Source organism: Somniosus microcephalus, chromosome 3 (genome assembly GCF_052327205.1).
Source record: "Somniosus microcephalus isolate GS21.2 chromosome 3, FLI_Smic_1.0, whole genome shotgun sequence".
Classification (NCBI taxonomy): domain Eukaryota; kingdom Metazoa; phylum Chordata; class Chondrichthyes; order Squaliformes; family Somniosidae; genus Somniosus; species Somniosus microcephalus.
In genome coordinates this window covers 220290724-220314800 of record NC_140989.1, presented here as the reverse complement: position 1 = coordinate 220314800, position 24077 = coordinate 220290724, and the positions used below count along the sequence as shown (strand labels likewise).

The 24077-nt window shown below is 47.7% G+C and overlaps 1 protein-coding gene across 1 annotated transcript in view; it reads right to left on the bottom strand.

Annotated features, from left to right (window-relative positions):
* Positions 1-24077, bottom strand: part of LOC147121723 (pre-B-cell leukemia transcription factor 1-like) — a 92570-nt gene that overhangs the window by 15126 nt on the left and 53367 nt on the right. The window contains exons 4-5 of the mRNA XM_085977991.1: positions 15072-15207; positions 6914-7073 (exon numbers count right to left, since the gene is read on the bottom strand). Coding sequence (XP_085834117.1) covers positions 6914-7073; positions 15072-15207 — 296 coding nt within the window. The remainder of the gene's footprint in view (positions 1-6913; positions 7074-15071; positions 15208-24077) is intronic.

The following is a 24077-nucleotide window of genomic DNA, read 5'->3' as shown; positions in this document are numbered from 1 at the left end:
GTGCTACTGGTCATGTCGGGGCAGGGGAAGGCAAAGTGGAAACGGGAGTACTCATCAACGATGTTGAGGAAGTACACATTACGGTCAGAGGACGGGAGGGGCCCCTTAAAGTCGATGCTCAGGCGCTCGAAGGGGCGGGTGGCCTTGATCAGGCTTGCTCGGTCCGGCCTATAGAAGTGCGGTTTGCACTCCGCACAGGTCTGGCAGTTCCTGGTCATGGTCCTGACCTCCTCGATGGAGTAGGTCAGGTTGCGGGCCTTAATGAAATGGTAGAGTCTGGTGACTCCGGGGTGGCAGAGCTGGTCGTGGAGGGTCTGAAGCCTATCGATATGCGCGCTGGCGCATGTCATTCGTGAAAGGGCATCAGGGGATTCGTTCAGCTTGCCTGGCCGGTACAAGATCTCATAATCGTAGGTGGAGAGCTCGATTCTCCATCTCAAAATCTTGTCATTCTTGATTTTGCCCTTCAGCTTGTTATTAAACATGAAAGCCACCGAACGCTGGTCGGTGAGGAGGGTAAATCGTTTGCCTGCCAGGTAGTGCCTCCAGCGCCGTACTGCCTCCACGATCGCCTGGGCCTCTTTCTCGACCGACGAATGTCGGATCTCGGGGCCCTGTAGGGTCCTTGAGAAGAAGGCCACTGGCCTCCCCTCCTGGTTTAGGGTGGCGGCTAAGGCGAAGTCGGATGCGTCGCTCTCCACCTGAAAGGGGATGGACTCGTCCACTGCGTGCATCGTGGCCTTGGCTATGTCTCCCTTAATGAGGGAGAAGGCCGCGCACGCCTCCTCCGTGAGGGGGAAGGAAGTGGCTTTCAGGAGGGGTCTGGCTTTGTCCGCGTAATTGGGTACCCATTGGGCATAGTAGGCGAAAAGCCCCAGGGTTCTCCTAAGTGCTTTAGGGCAGTGGGGGAGGGGTAGCTCCATGAGGGGGCGCATTCTTTCTGGGTCGGGGCCGATGATTCCGTTCTCCACTACGCAGCCGAGGATGGCAAGGCGCGTGGTGTTAAACACGCATTTCTCCTTATTGTAGGTGAGGTTCAGCCGTTGGGCCGTACGGAGGAATTTCTCCAGATTCGCGTCATGTTCCTGCCGGTCGCGGCCGCAGATAGTGACGTTATCTAGGTAGGGGAATGTAGCCTGCAGTTCGTTCTGGTCAACCATCTGGTCCATCTCCCTTTGGAAGACCGAGACCCCATTAGTGACACCGAAGGGGACCCTAAGGAAGTGGTATAGGCGCCCATTCGCCTCGAAGGCGGTATACTGGCGGTCCTCAGGGTGGATAGGGAGTTGGTGGTAGGCCGACTTCAGGTCGATGGTCGAGAATACTTTATACTGTGCAATCTGATTGACCATGTCAGATATGCGGGGGAGGGGGTATGCGTCCAGCTGGGTATATCTGTTTATGGTCTGGCTGTAGTCGATGACCAGGCGGTTTTTATCGCCGGTCTTTACGACTACGACCTGGGCACGCCAGGGGCTGCTGCTCCCCTCGATAATGCCCTCTTTCAGGAGGCGCCGCACCTCAGAGCTAATGAAGGCTCTGTCCCCGGCGCTATACCGCCTGCTTTTGGTAGCGACGGGTTTGCAGTCAGGGGTAAGGTTAGCAAACAGAGAGGGTGGCGGGACCTTGAGGGTGGAGAGGCTGCAGGTGTTACGCGGTGGGCGGTTTAACGTTTGCTGGTTGTTGACTGTGAGTGGGGGGAGGGGTCCACCGTATGCTAGGGTTACGCTTTGGAGGTGGGATTGGAAGTCCAGCCCTAGTAGGACGGCAGCGCAGAGATGGGGGAGGACGAGGAGTTTAAAGTTTTTATACTCCGTGCCCTTAACCGACAGGGTCACGACACAGTAGCCGCTGATGTCCGTGGCGTGGGACCTCGATGCCATCGAGATTCGGCTGCGCGTTGGTAGGACAGAGAGGGAGTAGTGGCTCACCGTGTCTGGGTGGATGAAGCTCTCCGTGCTTCCGCTGTCGAACAGGCAGGTCGTGGCGTGGCCGTTCACTTTGATGTCCATCATTGACTTGGACAGATGGTGCGGGCGGGCTTGGTCCAGGGTGACGGAAGCTAGTGTGTAGCTGAGCGAGTCGTTGTCATCTGCGGGCGAGGCGGTCGGGCGTGGTGAGTAAAATGGCGTCTCCCACGAGGTAGGGCCCCATGAGGCACTATTGGGGTCGGTTGCCTTAATCAAAGATGGCCGCCCCCATGACTCATGTGTGGGGATGCTGGCCTCAGTTGCCCTAAACAAAGATGGCCGCCCCCATGACTCATGTGTGGGGATGCTGGCCTCAGGTGCCCTAAACAAAGATGGCCGCCCCCATGACTCATGTGTGGGGATGCTGGCCTCAGTTGCCCTAAACGAAGATGGCCGCCCCCATAGTTCGCATGCGGCACTGCTGGCCTCTGAGGATCCGCTCCTGCAGGCCTTGGAGAAGTGGCCTTTCTTCAGGCAGGTTTTACATATGGAGTTCTTGGCTGGGCAGCGCGACCTCGGGTGCTTCTCCTGGCCACAAAAAAAACAGCCGGCGGCCCGATCGCGGATGCCCGATGTCGGGGCCGGTGCCGGGGGTGGCGGGGCCGGTCGGGTCCGGGACGCCGACGCAGAGGTAGGTCCCGGGGGCGGCGCTGGGAAGGGTGCTGTGGTAGGGGTCGGGCCCGAGTCCCAGGGTCGCGAGCAGTACCTGGTGAATGCTTCCTGATCTTGGTGGGCCACTTCCAGGGAGATAGCGAGGACTTCAGCTTTTTCCATGCTGAGGTCTTTAGCTTCCAGCAGTCTTTGCCGTGAGTACTCGGACCGTAGGCCTTTCAGGAATGCGTCGCGGATATTATCTTCAGTATTTTCGGCTGCCGACACCGATTTAAACTCACAGTTCCTGGCGAGTGCATATAGCGCCTGTGAGAATTCGGCTACTGATTCTCCTGGCTGTTGCGGCCGTGATCTTAGGAGGTGCCTAGCGTACATGTAGTTTACCGGGGTCCGGTACTTCTGTTTCAGCAGGTTGATGGCGGTCTCGTAGGTAGTCATGTCCTCGATGAGAGTGTATACTCTCGGGCTCAGTTGTGCCTGCAGGACACTTAGTTTGGATGCCTGAGGGACGCTGGATTCTCTCAGGTATGATTCGAAGCAGACCAGCCAGTGTTTAAAGTCTGCGGCTGAGTTTGCTGCTCGTGGGTTCAGGTCCAGGTACGGCGGTCTGAGGGCTCGCAGCCAAGCTGGCTGGTGTGGCTGTGCTCCTGGGAGCTGCGCTGGTGGCTCCTCCGCCGGTTGTGACTCGTTGTCGGACATCATTAAATTTAGTCAATAAAATTGATATACCTATCAATTCCTCCAATAAAAGGCGAAGAGTTACGAAGGTGACTAAAGGTTTTTATTGACTAAATAACAGAGCCCACTCTCGTGGGTGATCCGATCCAAGCAGGAGGAATACCAGCCAGTCGCTCACCTTTATACCTGGCCTGGTGGGTGGAGCCAAGGCGGAGTCGGCAGTGGTCATCCCAGGTATAGCAGTGTGGCAAGAGGCGACCTCGTACCGTGATACAATAGTGGTCAGTGATACAGTTATAACGAACAGTGGTGAACAGTGCTAACTACTAACAGTGATACGATAGTGAACGTGGTTTACCACAGTTATGTAAACCTGAAGTTATATATGTATATATGTTATTACGTTATGTTAAATGGGGAGATGACTGTAAAGCTAGGAAGGGAGGAATGTTGTGTATGTAATATGTGTGCTACTTTGAACCTATGGACAGGACTGCACTACTTGTAGGGCGTAGTGATACGCAGTACCACTCCTGGCCATAGGGGTATAAATAGTACTGTGGGTACTGATCTCCCCTCAGTTCCCGCCTGTGGGCATGAAGTAAAGACCTACGTATAGTCCCTACCTCCAACCAGTAAAGACCTGTTTTTATTGTTACTCATTAGTCTGTGTCTTAATTAACTAAATAATTCACAGACTTAACAGAGTACAGAACATGTTCACTTCTCAACTTGGTGTAAGAATTCGCAATAATTTACAGTTCTGAAGATTCATTTTTTTGATTAAAGAATCCCTGGGCGATGTGCTTTTAAATTTCCAGGGATAAAAATGGCTGTCACCACATGGCCGAAGACAAAGGACAATGCTTTGTTTACAAAGCAATTGAATGCTATTAGCATTTGTTTGTATATCGAGTGGACACATCTAAACGGCAGAAGAGACTTTTGCACCTTGAATGGGAATCGTTCAAGATTTGAATGGGTTTTAAATCACCCAGCACTGGACAATAGAGCAGTTGTATCTCCCTTTTGTTTCAGCCCAGGAAGCTCCGGAAGACACATTAACCCAGTCTAACCACTTTGAGTTAGCCAATCACAGCTTTCTCTTGTGTATTGGAACGTTTTGGGTGGGGAATTTTGCACACAGCTCTTGCAAGGCAGAATGGCAGGACCTCACCAGGTATAAAGATCGCGGCTGAGAAGCTATCTCTCTCTCTCTCTTACTTCGCTGGACCACAGGTGAGCAGGGTGTTCTGACTCCTCAACAAGGCAACCTAGCAGGAGCTAAGGGGTGGTGATTTAAGGGAATTGCTAAGATTGTTTAAATAACATTGTAGCCATTGTATCCCTCGTTTTTGCCGTCTGCAACCCCCTGTTATATAGTTTTACTGTAATTACTGTGTGCGTGTGGGATAGTTTGATATTTTGATTGTAGTTTATTTAGGTAATAAAACTTGATTTTTTTCTCTCATCCAAACCACTTGTTCCGTTTTAATATCATTAATTATAAGTTCCTCCACTCAGAACTAAAGGAGGGGTAGCAATTCGTAACCGCTGTAATAAAATTGATTTTATTGGAATTGGTCCTGCAAGACCAGGAAAATTACTTTAAACCAGTTTAAAGAAGCCCCCAAACCCTTACAAGGTTGATCAGAAGTTCTGTGCTGTAGTCCTTGGAGTGGTATCACACATATATTAAAGAGCTAGAATTCCAGCAGATATGACATGCACCAACAGCAGTAGTGTGTCTGTACACATAAAGAACATTCATGTCAGGAGCACCAGAGGTTGTGGAAGACAGTAAACAAAGGAATAATTCTGTTGGGAGAAGCACTGGATGGGAGACAACTGAGACTGCAGATTGGGCATGAGTGAGGAGTGGTCATGGGTTGTTCCAGGAGAGACAATAATGATGAGTAAAGCTTGAAGACTTGAGCACGTAATCCAGGCTGAGAACTCCACTGCAGTACTGCGGGACACTTGCATTGTCTGAGGAGCCATCTTTGACATGAGATGTTGAACTGAGGCTACTCAGGTGGATGTTGAAGATCCCCTGATGTTTTAAGAGTACATGGAGTTCAACATTCCTCCCTCAACTACAAGCACCAAAAGCAGATTAATTCACCGCTCCATTCCCACTCGGACCTCACCGTCCTTGGCCTCTTGTATTGTTCCACGGAAGCTCAACGTAAACTCGAGGAACAGCACCTCATCTTCCGATTAGGCAGTCTGCAGCCTTCCGGACTCAATATCGAGTTCAACAATTTCAGATCATAAGCTCGGCACCCATTTCATTTTCTCTTGTAATTGTTCCACTCCTTTCCCCCCCCCCCTTTCCTTTTGTTTCTCTCTCACACCTGGCAGCTATCTTTTGCCCTGCCAGTACACTTTACACCTAATCCCAGCCTATTACCATCTCGCCTAGCTTCTAATCTCTTTTACTTCTTTTGTTTCTTTTATTCTTTTGTCCGATCGCAGCCCTGCCTCCGATCTAGTTTCTTTTCTTTCCAGTTTTGAAGAAGGGTCCAACCCGAAACGTCAACTCAAATTTCTCTCCACGGATGTTGCCTGACCTGCTGAGTTTTTCCAGCATTTTCTGTTGTTATTTCCAAAAGCAGATTAACTGGTTATCCATCTCATTGCTATTTGTGGAGTCTTGCTGTGCTCAAAATGGCTGTTACTTTTGCTGCCATTAAATCACTGGACCTCAAAATATGTAAAGCATGTTGAGAGATGCGATGAGGTGCTTTATCAATGCAAGTCTTTTTTTCTTAGGATGAGGCAGAGAAAAGTGTCTTCTCTTTTCTTAGCCTATCATCTCTAGTCCTGTGAAACTCCGGCAGAAATCGCAAACTCTTCTACATCTCAAGTGGGCCCAAGAGCACGCAAGGGGCTGAGAACTCTACTCATGAATCCTAGTTGACAACCAACCGCCACAGAACTTATCAGATGTGTGGCAACCCTCAATGAGCAGAAGAACAGCAGGGTAACCTTGTAGTTATTGGGTCCAATTTCATGCACTACTAACCGATGACTGAGAAAGCAGCGTAAGTTTTAGTAGCTGTGGAGGGGGATCCATGACCTTTTGCCACCCCCCCACCCCCATCCTAATATCATCAAGGCTTATTAATCCATAACAAGGTACCATTTGATTTAAATGACAACTCCTACCAAATTATAACTGTGCCCAAGCTGAAAGGTCACTTAGCATTGTAGTGACTTTCTATCTGTGTCTAATGGAACACATACTGGCATGAGAAAGCGCAGCCAATTCATTAGAATTTCTGAGGACTTGGGAGACGCAATTGGCTTCTCATCTTCAGAAATGAAGTTGCAATTGTGCCAAGGCCCTACTATCTATCGGAGAGGATAATCCCGATACTGACTAACTATGACCAAAAGTCATGGTCTTACAGACCACGATCATTCTTACCTGCCTATAAACCTTGAGATGTTTAGACTATTGTGGGATGAAATTGCTTGGCACATGATTTCCTGTGTGCCCCAGGAAGTAATTTGAGATGTCCTACAATGACAATTGACCTTTCAGCTTCTCCATAATCACAATGAGGGGTGGAGATGTCCTTTAAGAGTTGTTCGAATTGGAGAACTGATTAGTGTCTGGCTGTGCAAAGTGGCCCATAAACACTCACCAGTGGAGTTGGGAGTGGACGGGGAGTTGGCTTGGCTTCCTTGAGCTGTCGCGTTTGTCGCAGTTACCGCTGTTTTGGCGGCGTACAGATTCGCTTCCTCCTGGAACTTGCCTATGTTTTTCTTGTATCGGATTCGCTTGTTACCAAACCAGTTTGATACCTGCCAGGGGGTGATAAAAAGACAAAAAGGAAAAGCGGTGATGAGATGAGGGCCATGCTGTACACAAAGGGTAATGCAAAGGATTTACACGGCAAGACAACATTGAGGGTTTTGTACCAAATCTTTTTGCTCCAATACATGATGGCTCTTTGGTGGTTCATAGGGGCAGGGTTGGAAGAGGGGGGGGGACACTACTGCCTCAATGAGGTGCCATGACCTTCTGACTCAGAGTGGAGAACTGCCCTGCTCCTCTTGAGATGGAAGTGCTTAATCCTCTCTATTGATGTTCTGCTCAGTGTGCAAGTGCATCATGTCATTAAAACCGCTCTACCAGCCAGTTCATCTGAGGATGGTATGAGGTGGATCAACTTCTCTCATTTAGGGTTGTTGCATAAATGAGTGGCTCAACTGCCACATAAAACTGGTTAGGTTTGTGAATAATGTGTAGGGATTGTGACGGAGCTTTGACGCTGTCCAACGGTTTACCATACAATGAGACTGCTCACATGTCTTACTATTTCAAAGAAGAGCATAGGAGCTCCCCCTGGTGTTCTGGCCAATATTTATCTCTCAACCAACATCACTAAAATAGATTATCTAGTCATTATCTCATTGCTGTTTGTGTGAGCTTGTGCGCAAATTGGCTGCCGTGTTTCCTACATTACAACAGTAAATAGACTTCAAAAGTACTTCATTGACTGTAAAGTGTTTTGGGACGTCCTGAGGTCATGAAAGGCACAATATAAATGCAAGTCTTTCTTTTTTTCTTTCATTCTTATCTACTTCAAGGATCTACAAGTTTCTCGCTATTTGAATTACCATACAGCTGAGTGTAGGGTCCATTCACGCTAATCACAATCATGGGAAGACCACTGACTGGAACAGAAGCAGAGTGAAGTATGTCCTAACTAGGTTGGCTGAGCTTGCACAGAAGAATCTAATAAACTGTGGCACAAAGCTGCCAGAACAAACTGGGACGATCGCAATGAGAGACACCGGGGGGTTTGAGTGGGACTGAGTGTGTTGGTGCTTCGGCCAGTTACAAGCTCACTGGGCAGGTCCATACCTGGGGATGGAAAGACATAGCAAGGTGGGTTGTGTAATCAATGCAAAAAATCAACATAGGAATAGGAGTAGGCCATTCCGCCCCTTGAGTCAGATCCCACATTCAACCAGCAGGAGGAATCTGACCATCCATTTAGTTTTTGGACATTCGATGCTCATGAGTTCACACAAAGGTCTGTTTGGTTGCGTAACTGTTTCATGATTTTACATTCCTGGTCAAGCCACCCTATTCATCTGAAACCATCTCCAGAAATTAACATTACATGATAAAAACTATTATAATATTTTACATTTTCACTTTCCAGCCACAAATTTACAAATATCTTGGTTAATTAAGGAAAGCCAACACGGATTTGTTAAAGGCAAATTGTGTTTAACTAACTTGATTGAGTTTTTTGATGAGGTAACAGAGAGGGTTGATGAGGGCAATGCAGTTGATGTGGTGTACATGGATTTCTAAAAGGCGTTCGACAAAGTGCCACATAATAGGCTTGCCAGCAAAGTTGAAGCCCATGATAAAAGGGACAGTGGCAGCAAGGATACGGAATTGGCTAAGTGACAGGAAACAGAAGAGTGGTAAACGGTTGTTTTTCAGACTGGAGGAAGGTGTACAGTGGTGTTCCCCAGGGGTCGGTTCTAGGACCACTGCTTTTCTTGATATATATTAATGACATAGACTTGGGTGTATAGGGCACAATTTTAAAATTTGCAGATGACACAAAACTTGGAAGTATTGTGAACAGAGAGGAGGATAGTAATAGACTTCAAGAAGACATAGACAGGCTGGTGAAATGGGCGGACACGTGGCAGATTAAATTTAATGCAGAAAAGTGCGAAGTGATATATTTTCGTAGGAAGAATGAGGAGAGGCAATATAAACTAAAGGGTACAATTCTAAATGGGGTGCATGAACAGAGAGACCTGGTGGTATATGTGCACAAATCGTTGAAGGTGGCAGGGCAGGTTAAGAAAGCAGTTAAAAAAGCATACGGGATACTGGGCTTCATAAATAGAGGCATAGAGTACAAAAGCAAGGAAGTTATGATGAACCTTTATAAAACATTGGTTCAGCCTCAACTGGAGTATTGTGTCCAATTCTGGGCACCGCACTTTAGGAAGGATGTGAAAGCCTTAGAGAGGCTTTATAAGAATTGTTCCAGGGATGAGAGACTTCAGTTACGTGGATAGACTAGAGAAGCTGGGGTTGTTCTCCTTAGAGCAGAGAAGGTTGAGAGGAGATTTGATAGAGGTGTTCAAAATCACGAGGTGTCTATAGACAGAGTAGATAGAGAGAAACTGTTCCCATTGGCAGAAAGGTCGAGAACCAGAGGACACAGATTTAACGTGATTGGCAGAAGAACCAAAGGCAACAAGAGGAAAAACTTTTTTACGCAGCGAGTGGTTATGATCTGGAATGCACTGCCTGAGAGGGTGGTGGAGGCAGACTCAATCATGGCTTTCAAAAGGGAATTGGGTAAATACCTGAAGGAAAAAAATTGCAGGTATTCGGGGAAAGGGCGGGGGAGTGGGTTTAGCTGAAGTGCTCTCCCACATTACAACAGTAATTACACTCCAAAAGTGCTTCATTGGCTGTAAAGCGCTTTGAGACGTCCGGTGGTCGTGAAAGATGCTATATAAATGCAAGTCTTTCTTTCTTGCAGAGAGCTGGCACGTGCTCGAAGGGCCGAATGGCCTCCTTATGTGCTGTAACCGTTCTATGATTCTATGATCTTGTAACTCAATGACTAACTCCCCATACATACTGTATCGAGCTTTTTCTCAATTACATAGGATTACATAGGATATACAGCACAGAAAAAGGCCATTTGGCTCAACCAGTCCATGCCAGAGTTTATGCTCCATTTGAGCCCCCTCCCGTCCTTCCTCATCTAACTCTGTCAGCATAACCCTCTATTCCCTTCTCCCTCATATGCTTATCTAGCCTCCCCTTAAATGCATCTATATAATTTGCCTCAACTACTCCCTGTGGTAGCGAGTTCCACATTCTCACCACCCTCTGGGTAAAGAAGTTTCTTCTGAATTCCCTATTTGATTTGTTGGTGACTATCTTACATTGATGGCCTTTGGTTATTCTCTTCCCCAAAAGTGGAAACACTCTCTCTGTATCCACGCTATCAAAACCTTTCATAATTTTAAAGACCTCTATTAGGTCACCCCTCAGCCTTCTTTTTTTCAAGCGAAAAGGGACCCAGCCTGTTCATCCTTTCCTGATAGAGATACACTTGCATTTCTGATATCATCCTTGTAAATCTTCTCTGCACCCTCTCCAATGCCTCTATATCCTTTCTATAATATGGCGACCAGAATTGTACGCAGTACTCCAAGTGTTGTCTAACCAAGGTTCGATACAGGTTTAGCATAACTTCTCTACTTTTCAATTCTATCCCTCTAGAAATAAACCCTAGTGCTTGGTTTGCTTTTTATGGACTTGTTAACCTGTGTCGCTACTTTCAGTGATTTGTGTATTTGTACTCCGAGATGCCTTTGCTCCTCTATCCCACCCAGACTCACCCCCTCCAAGTAATAAGTGACCTCCCTACCAAAATATAATACCTCACATTTATCTGTGTTAAAATTCAATTGCCAATTATATGCCCATTCTACAAGTTTAATAATGTCCTCCTGCAATTTGTTGCAGTCCTCCTCAGTATTGGCTATCCCCCCAATTTGGTGTCATCTGCAAATTTAGAAATTGTGTTTTTGATTCCAAAGTCTAAATTGTTAATATAAATTGTGAACAACAGTGGTCCCAGCACTGATCCTTGTAGAACACCACTATCCACCTTCTGCCACTGTGAATAGCTACCCTTTACCCCTCCTCTCTGCTTTCAGTCTTGAAGCCAGCTAGCTATCCAATCTGCTACTTGTCCCCTGACTCCGCATTCCCTGACCTTACTCATTAGTTTATTATGTGATACCTTATCGAAGGCCTTTTGAAAATCTAGATAAATTACATCTACTGCATTACCCTTGTCTAGTCTCTCTGTTACCTCCTCAAAAAATTCAATGAGGTTGGTCAAGCAAGACTTTCCCTTTTGAAATCCATGCTGACTATTCATTATTATATTTTTGGTTTCTAGATGTTCCTCTATTTTCTCCTTTATAAGGATTCCATTATTGTTCCAACCACTGATGTTAACTCTTAATTCATTTATGGGATGTGGGCGTCGCTGGCAAGGCCAGCATTTATTGCCCATCCCTAATTGCCCTCGAGAAGGTGCTGGTGAGCTGCCTTCTTGAACCGCTGCAGTGCATGTGGTGAAGGTAATCCCACAGTGCTGTTAGGGGGAGAGTTCCAGGATTTAGACCCAGCGACAATAAGCTGACTGGTCTACAGTTCCCTGGACATGTTCTCTCTCCCTTCTTAAATATAGGGATTACGTCAGCTATCCACCAGTCCTCTGGTACTACACCTTTTTTAAACAAATTATTAATGCCTCTGCTGTCTCTTCCCTGGTTTCTTTTAAAATACACGGATGTAATCCAGGATTTTTTTCCTCTTTGAGTTTGATTAGTTTATTTAATATATCTCCTCTTTTTTTTAAATGCATTTAATTCATTACTAATCTCATGATCCAATGTCATGTCCACCTGTTCTATCTCCCTGGTAAATACTGAAGCAAAGTAATTATTTAATATTTCTGCCATCTCTCTGTCGTTGCCTGTGGTATAATCCTGTCCATCCCTTAGTGGCTCTATTCCCATCCCGATCTTCCTTTTTTTATTTATGTCCTTATGAAATATTTTACTATTTTGTTTTATGTTCCTTGATAATTTAATTTCATAGTTCCTCTTTGCCTTCCTAATTTTTTTTTGACTTCTCTCCTAATCCCTTCATATTCTCCCTTATCATGCTCTCCCGTGCTGTCCATGCTCTCCTCTGCGGTCCATATACTTAATCTATGCCTCTTTCCTCACCCTCAATTTTTCCCTTATGGCTTTATTCATTCATGGTGCTCCTTTATTGCTTATTTTGTTCATTTTTTTAGCGGAATATATTTTTCCTGGACTCTGTTGAACACCATTTAAAATTTTTCCCATTGCTGTTCTACATCATTGTTTGGCAATGTTGTTGTCCATTTTATTTTCCCAAGTCCTATTCTCAGCCTCTCAAAATCAGCTTTTCTCCAATTTCTTCTCCTTTTGCCTATATGCTTCAGGCGTGAAGCCATAGGTGTTAAGAATAGGATAAGTTATACTTTCACACTAATCGGCAAGACCAAACCCTGTTATAAGAGGTGAGAATGCGGGGGTGTTGCAAAGAACACAACGGACGGGTTTTGCGGTAATAATAACGGTGAGGCTATCAGTGCTCACCGTTATTACAGGGCAACTTCTGGTGTCCACGCATGCGCGGTTAAGTGCGGAAATCCGGACGTTGCTGTCAGAGACACCCTGCTCCTCCACAGGGTGCGCTGTTGCAGTCCTCACTGATAGACTCGGTACTGAAATGAATGCAACGGCGTGAACTTGAGGTACTTGCCCACTGGTTCCGCACTAAAAATGGCTGAAAAGGTTAAGGCTGGTATATTTAGGAGTAAGTGAGTTTTTAATGGCATGTTGGAACTTTAAATATTATAATGAGGCTCTGTGCCTCATGGTGAACCACCATTTTAAATGTAACTCTGGGTAGCCGGGTTTCCCGGGCCTTGGGACACCCGCCAGCTAAAGGAAGGCAAGGATTGCTGGAACCTGGAGGTAAGTGCCTTTCCACTTCTTGCCTCACCAACCTCCTGCAATCGGACAACCCCCGACCTTTCCGATCTCCCCTCGTGGCCTCCGATCAGCCCCGAGACCTCCGACCTACCACCCCCGCACCCCCCAAACGAGGCCTCTGATCCCCAATCCCCCCTCTGGCCTCCGATCCCCACCCCCGAGCCCCCCTCCAGCCTCTCTGTGGCCTGGTGCCACAAAACTAGCCAGCCTCTTCATCTGGCTGGCTGCAGGCAGGAATCAATGCTTTGACATGCTAATAAGGCCCTGCCGTTAAATTCGGCAGGGCCTGTGGGAATACCGTTCTCCCGGGTTTCTCTACCGCTTTCCAGCCCCCCCCCGCCCCCAACACCTATCTCCCTACCAACCTCCAAATTAAAATTCCGGCCTGCGGGTCTCTGTGAGGATTCTTCAGCCTGATAGGTTGGAGAGCCTTGCTGTTGCTTTCCCTTCTCACAGACGCCACAGATCACCTGTAGAGGGCACCTCGCTGGATCAGACGGCGGATTTAGAGCAAGTCTCTGCTCTATAGCTCGCAAAATGTCTGTGGGCAGCTGTCAGCGAGGTGAATGGTGAGCATCATTCCTTCGCCACTGACCGCAAAATCTGGGCCATTATTTCTATACCAACCTTCATAAATGAATGACCCACCAAAGGATTACATGATACTGGGTGTATCCTAACAGCACCCTTATCTTTGACTCTTCATTATCCTTTTCTATTTCCATGTCAAACCTAATTGTACAGGAAACTTTAGTTTATCCGGAGGTTGTATGTCCGGAACACTTGATCTAACGGCAAAAATCAGGAACTGTTTTCTGTAAGTTTTTTTTAGATCTCGTTCTTTTTTTTCCCAGTCAGCCACTGCAAGGTCTGTAGCTATAGCAACAGCTTCAGCTACAGACGCTTGCAGCTGCAGCCGACTCTTTAGAAGCTGTTGCTAAGCAACAGTGTTTGTTGTCAGATACGGAGATGAAAACCTCCGTATGCTTCAACATTAACTTTGTATGTCTGGCAGTTTTGATAGATCGGCAACATGCCGGTCCCGTCAGTGCCGGATATCACAAAGTTTCCTGTATTGTGGTTGATATTTCACAATTGCTCTCCTACTTTCACATCAGTTACATGCCTCACTATATTTCCTACAAAAAGTAAGGAAGTTCTCTTGGTGTCCTGGCCAACATGCATCCCTCAATAAACACCTTGAGAAACCGATATAACTAGTTATTTATCTCATTTTCTGTTTGTAGGACCTTACTGTGTGCAAATTGGCTGCCGCATTTGTCTGCAAAACAACAGCGATGATACTTCAAAAGCAATTAATTGGCTGTAAAGTGCTTTAGGACGTTTTGAAGTTGTGAAAGACGCTGTACAAATGCTAAGTTCTTTCTTTCAGGATCAGGAAGAGGTGGAATGTCAGTGTAGGAGAACACTTAAGACTTCTTCACTTAGAGTGACCTGTCAGCCTATGTACTTCAGTGCCAGGTGTGAAGTTTGTTCTCCGTCCCACAGCAATGCACCTTCACCCCAACCAATAATGGGATCTCCTTCTATACCAATGTGACATCTCCATTACCCACAGCAGCCATGAGTAAGGTCTCAATGAATGAGATTGCCAATTGACTTGAATCCAGGCCCCAGAGAAAAGAAAGATAGACCAGCACTTTCCATGACCTCAGGATGTCCCAAATGGGGTTTACAGCCAATGAAGCACTTTTGAAGTATAGCCACAGTTCTAATGTATGAAACGTGCCAGCTAATTTGCACACAGCAAGATCCCACAAACAGCAATGTGGTAATGACCAGATCATCTGTTTTAATGATGTTGGTTGAAGGATAAATATTGGTCAACACCGGGGGGAACTCTTCTTCGAAACAGTGTCATGGGATCCTTTACATCCACCTGAAAGGGCAGACGGGGCCTCGTTTTAACATCTCATCCATAAGGCAGCACTTCCGACAGTGCAGCACTCCCTCAGGTGCTAGGTGTGCCAACCTAGATTCTGTGCTCAAGTCTCTGGAGTGGGGCTATGAACCCACAACCTTCTGACTCAGAGGCAAGTGTGCTACCCACGGCTCGCACAGAGGTGAAAGGACACCATTCTAAACCTTTGCAGCACTACTTTAGAAAATCAGTGGAGGAATTGTGCCCGAGGTTACCGCACCCCCGCCTCCTTTAACTGATGAAGCTGCCCTCACCTGTGCCACTGTGATGCTACATTTCTTTGCCAGTTCTTCCTTGGCTTCTTCGCTGGGGTAGGGGTTGCTGAGGTGAGAGTAGAAATACTCATTGAGGATCTCTGTCGCTTGCTTGCTGAAGTTACGTCTTTTTCTCCTGAAAGTAAAAACATTTCAAAAAAGAAAACAAAGGGGGAAAAAAATGCCACCTGATTTCCCCTGCTGTACATCTCTGATGTCACCAGTACCTTCCTCCTACCCGCCACCCCCCCCAGCCCCACAACACATAGGAGCTCTCCCTACCTCCACCAAGCTGCCTCTGGTGCCAGTGAGCTGCCTCCAACTCTTCCTGAACATCCCCCTACCCCCAGCAAGCTACGGCCAACCCCCCCCCCCCCCCACCGCAACAGAGCTGCCTCCAGTTCCTGGCAAGCTGCCTCCACTTGACTTCCCCCACCCCCAGGACCTTCCCACATGGTGCTGCCTCAAACTCTCACTGAGCTTCCCCCTACCACCTCAGAATTGCCCCTTACCCCAACACAGCTGCCTCCAGCTCCTGCCTCAAAGTCTCATATGTACTAATTTTGTTCCCTCTCCTGCTAACATTTATTGGGCACCAGCACCATTTCAGTACCTCTGTGGCCTGAAACAGTGAGTGTCAGCAGGCCATTCAACCATGGAGTGCACAGCAGACAAGCCAATTCTATAATTACCCACATGCACTCACCTCGCAGCACGGACCAGCGGATAACAATACGGAGTAGGAACCCTGGGCGATTTTACTTTATTTCTATCCCCTCCATGTCCCAGATACCAGCTGTAATGGTCCTCAATGCTGCCCAAGCTCAGTACATTTTGGAGATTAAACCGCGCCACGCCAGGTGCTGCAAGTCAGCAGCACCACAGGTGGGGTTGAGGCTTCGATTCCAACTCCCACCACCTCCAGCATCGCAACGGGCTACAGTGAGGTTGGGTTTTCTCTTTCGTGAACTGAACTTGAGCACCCTGCTGCTCCGTGTGAGGACTTTTCCAATCCGGTGGCACCAACATGGGAAGGTGAGGTGACTGCACCAAGATGATGTGCACGGCAGGAGAAAGACGGCACATGGAGCTGTGAACTTGCTTAAACGCTGTTATCCCCTGGGTCTCAGTTATACAGAAACCTTTCCCTTCACATATGGTCACGATAAATCAGTAACAACTAAATGAACTGGCCTGAAGTGAAAGTTTGCCTACATTTGCCACTTTTTAAAATCTTTTTCCTTTTATAGTCTATCGCAAAGACTTGGCAGACTTCGAAATGACTTGAAGGGCAGTTGAAGCTCCGTGGGGGTAAGGGGCAGTTGTGGGGTGGTGGGGGAGATGTTCAGTCAGAGTTTGAGGCAGCTCCGTGGGGCTGGGAGTAGCTTGGCAGGAGCTGGAGGCAGTTCAGGGAGGGTAGGAGAGCTCCTTTGGGCAGGGTTGGAGGCAGCTGTGTGAGGATAGGGAAGCTGATTTAGGCAGGAGCTGCAGGTAGTTCAGGGAGGGTAGGAGAGCTCCTTTGGGCAGGGTTGGAGGCAGCGCTGCGGGCTCGGAGGCAGCCCAGCCCTGCGACAGGCAGCTCGGATGGGCCGGAGGCTGCAGCGTTAAATAGGAGCCTTAGTAATCCCGCTGTTGTAATGTCCTTGTTTTTTAGAAGGAATCACAAAATGGTGCAGTCGCAGGTAATTGTCGAAGGTCAGGTGTCATGTAGCCCTACTTATTCCTGGGAGCACATAGGACTTTGACCATCCAAAACTCTGCTGCCTGTATCTTAACTCGCACCAAGTTCAGTTCACCCCTCACCCCTGTGCTCACTGACCTACATTGCCACCTGCTCCAGCAACAACTTGATTTTAAAATTCTCATCCTTGTGTTCAAATTCCCTCCACGGCTTCGCCCCTCTCTACCTCTGTAACCTCCTCCCGTCCTACAGCCCTCCGAGATCTCTGCGCTTCTCCAAATCTGGCCTCTTGTGCATCCCCAATTTTAATTGCTCCACCATTGGGCAGCACGGTGGCATAGTGGTTAGCACTGTTGCCTCACAGAGCCAGGGACCCGGGTTCGAATCCGGCCTCGGGTGACGGTCTGTGTGGAGTTTGCACATTCTCCCCGTGTTTGCGTGGGTTTTCTCCGGGAGCTCCGGTTTCCTCCCACAGTCCAAAGATGTGTGGGTTAGGTTGATTGGCTATGATAAATTGACCGTTAGGGGGATAGGGTGGGATATGTGTTGGTGTAGGGGTTACAGGGATCGGGTAGGATATGTGTCGGTGCAGGCTCGATGGGCCGAAATAGCCTCTATCTGCACTGTGGGGTTTCTGTGATTCTGTGATTGGCGGCCGTGCCTACAGCTGCCTGGGCCCTCAGCTCTGTAATTCCCTCCCTAAACCACTCTGCCTCTCTCTCCTCCTTTAAGAAGCACCTTAAAACCTACTTCTTTGACCTGTTCTAATATCTTCTCATGTGGCTCGGTGTCAAATTTTGCCTGATAACCCTCCTGTAATGCACCTTGGGACATTTTACTACGTTAAAGGTGCTATATAAATGCAAGTTGTTGTAGTGATGTCGCAGTGGGAGATACCTGTCCCACAGTCAAATACATTCTTCAGCAAGCTCGGTTCAGCAAGTGAGGCAAATGGAATGACAAGAAGATGAATAGCAAATCAAATGTTATGCCGATGAGTGCAAAGTATTGGGAGAATGAAGAAGCAAGATAGCTATGCAATGAATGAGTAGAATTAGCACAGGGAGACAGAAAGGGGAGCTGAGACTGATGACCTCATTGCTTTCATTGTCAAAATAATGCAAAATATAAAGGGAAAGTGTTGGGATAATTCCACCATTCCGTGCTCGAAGGGACTGTGCTTTGTGAGAGGGCTACAATATTGCAGTCGGGGTTTCTCTGACTGGTACTCCCTGCACACACACCTGCTCCGCTGGGAGTGTGGAATTAGCTCTGGCAATTCTAACAGCTTCTGAAAAGAGGGGGAAAGTATTGCCTTTTGATCTCTTTCAAAATGCAGATTGACCTGCGCTGCATCTGCAGCATTCCCTATATAGGTTCAGCCGCGATCCAGAGTTCGAAGCGATACTATGACCTGCTTGGGGCTGAGCCAGGGTTATCTGACTGCTGCATTTGTGTCAACATGCCTCAGCCACCAGCACGCTGACCTCTAAGTCAGAAGGTCGTGAGTTCAAGCCCCACTCCGGGCAAATGAACCCATAATTCAGGTTGACATGCACAGAGCAATACCGAGGGAGCGCTGCACTGTCGGAGGGGCCGTCCTTCAACTGAGGTGTTAAACATAGAAACATAGAAAAATAGGAGCAGGAGTGGGCCATTCGGCCCTTCAAGCCTGCTCCGCCATTCAATATGATCATGGCTGATCCTCTAACTCAATACCCTATTCCCGCTCTCTCCTCATACCCCTTGATGCCTTTTGTGTCTAGAAATCTATCTATCTATCTCCTTCTTAAATCCTTCTTAAAGATATTCAAATATATAAACCGTAAGAGATTCCCTGGCACTATTCAAAGACCAAGAGAGCTCTCTGAGTGTCCTGGCCACCATTCTTCCCTCAACCAACAAAATAGCAGAGCGCCCAGTTATTCGCCTCGCTCCTGTTTCTAGCATGTTTCTGATGTTAATTTCATAACAAGTCACTGTACAACAACAACAACTTCTATTTATATAGTGCCTTTAACGTAGTAAAATGTCCCAAGGCGCTGCACAGGAGTATTTTAAGACAAAAAATTTGACACCGAGCCACATAAGGATAAATTAGGGCAGGTGACCAAAAGCTTGGTCAAAGAGGTAGGTATTAAGAAGCGTCTTAAAGGAGGAGGGAGAGGTAGCGAGGCGGACTGGTTTAGGCAGGGAATTCCAGAGCTTAGTGTTATGTATTGTGTGTTCTCCTCCCACCTGTGGTGGCGCTGTCACAGGAGATAAATGGTTGGGTGTTCTCTGTTAAGTTTTAGCTCTCTTTGTTCGGAACTTGCCAGAACTTCCTTTCCTTCCAATAAAGCACTTCATGTTTGAATCTCTGAGTTCTGAGTCCTAAATTGTGTCTTGGTAGAAAGGTTCCGACACAACAAGTGGCAATGAGGAGCGGATGAATCTGCGTACATTACGGGTGCAGTGAGTAAACAGAAAATTTAATTTGAACCGTGAGATGGCTACTATATTAGGAAACATCGGTGATTTTGATGAAAATGTGGAGCAATGGAGCGCATATACGGAACGTTTTGACTATTTTGTATTGGCGAATGCGGTGGCAAATGAAAAGGTCGTGCCTACCTTTTTGAGTGTAATCGGGCCGAAGACTTTCAATTTACTTTGCAGCCTCGTGCAGCCAGATAAGCCAGGAACTAAAACATATAAGCAACTAGTGGAAATTCTTGGAGCACATTTTTCACCAAAAACTTTGGTTATTGCTGAGAGATTTAGATTTCACAAACAGAATCAAGAGGAGGGGGAATCAGTGACGATGTTTATTGCTGCTTTAAAAAGGTTGTCGGAACACTGCCAGTTCAAGGAGGTGCTGAATGACACCATTAGAGACAGGCTGGTGTGTGGTCTGCAAAATGCAGCCACACAGAAGCACCTTCTTACTGAGGACAACCTTACTCTTGAAAAGGCCATTGAAGTTAGTGTCTCCATGGAGAAGGCGGAAAAGGAGGCTCACCAGCTGAGTTCAACAGGGAGAGTTCACAAGGTGTCGTCTGAGCCTAAAGGTGCGCGGAACGGCACATGTTACCGTTGTGGGAAAACGGGCCATCACGCTAATGACTGCTGGTGTACGGAGCTGGAATGCCGAAATTGTGGCAAAAAGGGTCACATTGAACGCGCCTGTAGAGGTACAAAAAGAACAGACAGAGCTGGGAAGCATGGAAGCAAAATGTCTGTATTTGGACAAGAGAGGAAAAAGAGTGTTCATTCAGTGCAGTATGATGGAACAAGCAAAACAGAGGGGAGCGACACCTCTGAGGAGGAAGAGGTGCACATACTGACGGTTGCAGGTGGTTCAAATGGCTACTGGGTGTCACCACTGGTGGAGGGAAAATCAGTGCGGATGGAGGTGGACACAGGCGCGGCTGTGTCCCTTGTTTCAGACACTGTCTGCAACAAAATGCTAAAGCATCTTACCCTTCAGCCAACAAACATTGTGCTAAAGACGTATACTGGCAAACCTGTGGCCATGAGAGGCATCATTGAGGTGACAGTTAAATTGAACGGACAGACTGCAAAACTGCCACTATATGTGGTAAAGGGAAATTACCCATCGCTACTGGGACGTGCGAGGCTAGAGAAAATCACGCTAGACTGGCCTGCAGTCTGCATGATGTCAAAAGGGGAGTCAGGTCTGACTGCAGTGTTAAACAAACATGCAGAACTTTTCAATGGGGAACTTGGGAGCATGAAAAGTTCAGCGTGAGACTGGACATTAAACCTGACAGCAAGCCGAAGTTTCACAAAGCCCGACCTGTACCCGATGCAATTAGGCCAAAAGTTGAGGCTAACTTGGAGGCCTTAGTCGAGAATGGAGTCCTGGAGCCTGTGAGCGTGAGCAAATGGGCCACACCCATTGTTCCTGTCCTGAAAAAGGATGGATCTGTTCGAATCTGTGGGGATTTTAAAGTGACTATTAACCCGGTGCTGTCTGTGGAACAGTACCCTCTTCCCCTCATTGATGATCTTTTACGGGCCTGGCCGGAGGGCAAAAGTTCAGCAAAATAGACTTATTCCAGGCTTATCTACAAATGCATGTCGATGACAAATCAAAGGAGCTGCTGACAATTGTGACACACAAGGGGCTATACAGGTACTGCCGCCTTCCGTTTGGAATTGCGTCGGCCCCTGCTCTATTCCAAAGGGCAATGGATCAGATTTTGAGTGGACTGCCAGGAGTCCAGTGCTACCTGGACGACATCCTTGTCACTGGGACAAATGAGGAGGATCATCTTCTGAACTTGGATGCAACACTACAACGACTGAAAGAGTACGGACTCAGAGTTCATAAAGACAAATGTGAATTCTTTCAGTCTTCAGTTGAGTACCTGGGGCATGTGATTGACGCTACTGGCCTGCATAAGGCGCCGTCAAAGGTCAAGGCGATCGTGGAGGCCCCAGCACCCCAGAATGTGAGCCAGTTACGTTCATTTCTGGGGCTACTTAACTACTATGGGAAGTTTATTCCAGACTTAGCAACATTGCTGAAGCCATTACATCAGTTGCTATGTCAAGGCAAAACATGGAAATGGACTGAACTGTGCAACGAAGCTTTCGCCCAAGCAAAGAAAGCATTGCTGAATTCGGAGGTCCTGACACACTTCGACCCAAAGCTACCAGTGCAGCGAGCATGTGATGCATCACCATATGGTGTGGGTGCAGTCATATCCCACATCATGCCTTCGGGTGAAGAGAAACCTATCGCCTTCGCATCACGCACCTTGAACAAGGCCGAGAGTAACTATGCGCAGATCGAGCGCGAGGCCTTGTGAATCGTTTTTGGAATTCGAAAATTTCATTAGTACCTGTTTGAGAGAAGGTTCACACTCCTGACGGACCACCGTCCATTGACTTCAATCTTCGGGCCCCACACCGGAATTCCGTCTCTCGCTGCAAGCAGGATGCAAAGGTGGGCTTTACTGTTGTCAGGACACACATACGACTTCAAATATCGCAAATTAGACTTGCACGGCAACGCAGACGGTCTCTCGAGGCTACCCTTGCCTGTTACTCCCCCAGAGCCTCGTCAGATCGACATCTTCCACTTTAGACAAGTGGAGGGAGCACCTGTCACTGCAGTTCAGGTGCGAAGGTACACCCGCAACGATCCAGTCCTGTCTGAGGTAATGGACGATGTCATTCGAGGGAGAGCGATAGGAGATTCTCCTAGTTTGAAACCTTACGTTTCAAAAAGAAATGAGCTCTCCGTCCAGGCAGGTTGTCTTCTTTGGGGATGCCGTGTCATCATTCCGCCACCTCTGAGGGAACCTATACTGCAACAACTTCATACAGGCCACAGTGGGATGGTTCGGATGAAGGAAATGGCAAAAAGCTACTTCTGGTGGCCAGGTCTCGATGGGAATCACAGAATCACAGAAACCCCACAGTGTAGATAGAGGCCATTTCAGCCCATCGAGCCTGCACCAACACATATCCCACCCTATCCCCGTAGCCACACGTATTTAATCCCCCTAACACTAAGGGTCAATTTATCATAGCCAATCAACCTAACCCGCACATCTTTGGACTGTGGGAGGAAACCGGAGCACCCGAAGGAAACCCACGCAAACACGGGGAGAATGTGCAAACTCCACACAGACAGTCACCCGAGGCCGGATTCGAACCCGGGTCCCTGGCGCTGTGAGGCAACAGTGCTAACCACTATGCCACCGTGCCAAAACATGTTCCCCATGTCTGCTGAAAATTGTGAAAAGCGACATGGAGAATTTGAAGCCACCAGAGCATTTGAATTTCGAGGGAAATGTCGACTACAATTGGCGGATTTTTAAACAACAATTCTGTGGTGTATGTAACCTGTTCCACCTTAAGAGAACTACCTTAAGAGGTGTACTACTTTCTCTTGGCTGCTGTATACTGTAATACTGTAATACCGGTGGTGACCACACCGGTATATAAGTGTTGTGCAAGGATTTGCTGGGCAGTTCAGCCCTGACCTTCGAATAGTAAAGACCTGTTAAAAGTTATTCTTGTTGTCTGTGTCCAGTGATTGATCCTAAACCTAACTGGGACATACAGACTCAACAGTGGCGACGAGTCCGATCTTACCCTGCGTCAAATTTACATCCAAGGCAGCTTCGTCCTCAAAACGGGCGTCGAGAAGAGGCATCCGCCCTCATCATCCTGCTGAGCACCATCGCACAGGAGGCATCGAGAACCCGGGTTACAAAGAAAAAGAATTCTGACCACGAAGCCCTCCATCAGCGACAGGCAGTGTTCATCCCTTCTACCACGGTGGTGGGTAAGCTGATCAGCGACACGAGCAGAAAGTCGGCCGCGTTGACTGTGGAGTAGGGGAGGGAAAACGGAGGAATAAGGGCGGAGAGCTCGACCACGGCCGGTAGAAAGGCCCGGGCTGCAATCGAGGCCGAGAGGCGCAGCGACTGGGGCAGCTTAAGGCTCGAGAGCCACGGAGAACTCAAACGCAGCCGGTGTACAGTAGCGGGCTGCGAGCGGGGCTGCGAGGCAAAACAGCGTCGGGGAGTTGAGAAGCTTAAGGCACGAGAGCCGTGGAGAAATCAAACACAGCCGGTGTAAAGGACCGGGCTGCAAGCGGGGCTGCAAGGCAAAGCAGCGTCGGGGAGTGAGAACCGCTGGGGAGGTGAGAACGGCAGCAGCAAGGCAATCGCCATTGCAGCCAGCGGGGGAAGAAGTCAAACGAGGGAATCCACCATTGTAGTCGGCGGGGGAAGAAGACGAGCGCGGGAAAGACCGCCAAGCGCGGGAAGCCGCCATTTTAGTAGGCGGGGGAAGAAGACAAGCGCGGGAAGCCGCCATTTAAAAAAAAAAAATTTAAAAACTTGCAAGGATGCCTAAACATGGGAGCATTAATACCTTTGATAGTGATGTCGAAGATTGGACCACATATGTAGAACGCATGGAAGTTTATTGTAAAGCAAATAAGGTACCAGATGATGAGAAAGCATTAACCTTATTAAGCTCAATGGGGCGAAGACATACGGGCTATTGAAGCACCTTCTATCACCAATTAAACTGGCGGATCAGACCTTCGCGAATATTGTTACTGTCCTGAAAAATCATTTAAACCCCACGCCGCTGATGATAGCGGAACGATTTAAATTTTACAAAAGAACGCAGTTGAAAGACGAAAGCACCGCTGAATTTTTAATTGAACTACGTAAGCCAATGAAGTACTGTCAGTTTGGGACAGGGCTAGCAGATGCGCTGAGAGATAAATTTGTGTGTGGATTGTTAAAAGAAGGAACACAAAAGCGACTGCTTGAAGAGAATGATCTTACGCT